At 34.8% G+C, this 1649-nt stretch overlaps 1 protein-coding gene across 2 annotated transcripts in view; it reads right to left on the bottom strand.

Annotated features, from left to right (window-relative positions):
* Positions 1–1649, bottom strand: part of LOC107565202 (keratinocyte-associated protein 3-like) — a 35761-nt gene that overhangs the window by 32146 nt on the left and 1966 nt on the right. For both annotated transcript variants that reach the window (XR_001606336.1, XM_016250425.1), the window contains exons 3-4: positions 1405–1464; positions 587–778 (exon numbers count right to left, since the gene is read on the bottom strand). Coding sequence is in view for 1 of the 2 variants with exons in the window: in XM_016250425.1 (XP_016105911.1) it covers positions 587–778; positions 1405–1464 (252 nt within the window). In the remaining variant the exon portion in view is untranslated. The remainder of the gene's footprint in view (positions 1–586; positions 779–1404; positions 1465–1649) is intronic.

Below are 1649 nucleotides of genomic sequence, written 5' to 3' on the forward strand. Positions count from 1 at the left end.
AAAACACCATAAAATAGTTTTGAAAGTTGTGAGTTGTGAAAATTATGTGATATAGTAGGCCTACCTTTATACATTGAAAAAAACTTTTTTCAATGATAAATTCAACCTAGCAATTTCCTTGACTAAGGTCTGTTGTTACATATTGCATAAAAGCTAGTTTTTAAGCCCTCATTTAAGTATGGCGAAAAATAGCGTGAAATACCATATCAATTTATTTGCATACTCTTTTATGATGCTTACATTGCAAAGCTTTGAAAAAATTTCATTATTTATTCACAGAGTCACACATTGCATTGTTGCTTAATACATTTGATTGTGACAGGGACAATTAGTCATTTAGCTGAACTTTAGCTTCTTAACGTGAGCTTCAGTTTGAAGTTAATTGACTGTATTACTGTATTTTTGTTTAATATAAGCTTGACTTGACTGAGGTTAATTAGTTCTACTGCAGACCCCCTTGTTAAAGATCCCTGCATTAAATAATTTATAGACAATTACCGGTGAACCAGAAACTTATTTGAAATGTAGCCTACATATTTTTCAATAGTCATACATTATTTTCTCTCATTTCTCCTTTGGTACTTACAAAAATACGTGTGGGGTCAAAAGGACAGTCATTGGCGATGGTTAGGTGACTCCTGCCATCACTATAGTCGCAGTAAGCGAGTAATCTCTTGTCGCCATGAATGATGGTCTTTACCAAGCACACCATCAGTCCAATGACTGAAGCGGCAGCCACTAGAACAGCTACAGCACTTGACACAAACAGTGACCAGGTCTACAATAAAAGAGAGCTGTTTTAGCAATATTAGCAAAGAACAATCAACTCAAGTGCCAGGCAAAGGATTTGTCCTTGCAGGCTTCTCTGTATCACAGGGGTTTTGTCAATTCTGAGCTGTGAAGGCACTTGCAAGCTCTCTGACAAGCCAGTGATCAAACGCTAGTGAGCTCGACACAAGTCCTGATGAATGAGAGAGGAAGCAGGTGTGTGCAACTGAGACAGAAAGACGCAAGAGAGAGAGAAAAACGTACAGAGAAAACTGACAGAGAACACACAAACACATAAATCAATGACAACACTTTCGTGGGCTTGTTCTCTTTGATTCTTGAAAGAAACTTTTTGAAGTTGCTCAGGTATTGGAGCAACCATGGTGAACTAGCATTGGAGGAAATTTGCATTTAATACAAATCCAGGTTTATCTAAAGCACAGGTCTATGCTATTAGAACATGATGTTCATGAAAAAAGGGCTGAATTTCATTAAATACAAAATTATGAGTTATGCTGAAACTCTCATTACATTTAAAACATTTAATAGTACAAACATATAATATAGTAATAGTAGCAGTATGGTATTAAAAGATGTACAGTTTAAATTGTAAATGTACTGGAAATTTTTACTTACCAGCCCCCTATTCTTCCTGTTTTTGGACAGAACAATAGTCAGTATACCAATAATGACACCCTATGGATAAACATAACAGCACATTATTCCGATTTATTCTTGGCCCCAAAATTATTTGAATGCACATATATTAATAAAATACCCTCATTTCAAAATGAATTAATGCCATTGCTCTAAAAAAAATCATGAAATGAAAACAAATAGAAATTCTTACAGATCAAATAGCACAAGCATATATTTCAAGT

This window comes from Sinocyclocheilus grahami, unplaced genomic scaffold, assembly GCF_001515645.1.
Source record: "Sinocyclocheilus grahami isolate Dianchi unplaced genomic scaffold, SAMN03320097.WGS_v1.1 scaffold987.1, whole genome shotgun sequence".
NCBI lineage: Eukaryota > Metazoa > Chordata > Actinopteri > Cypriniformes > Cyprinidae > Sinocyclocheilus > Sinocyclocheilus grahami.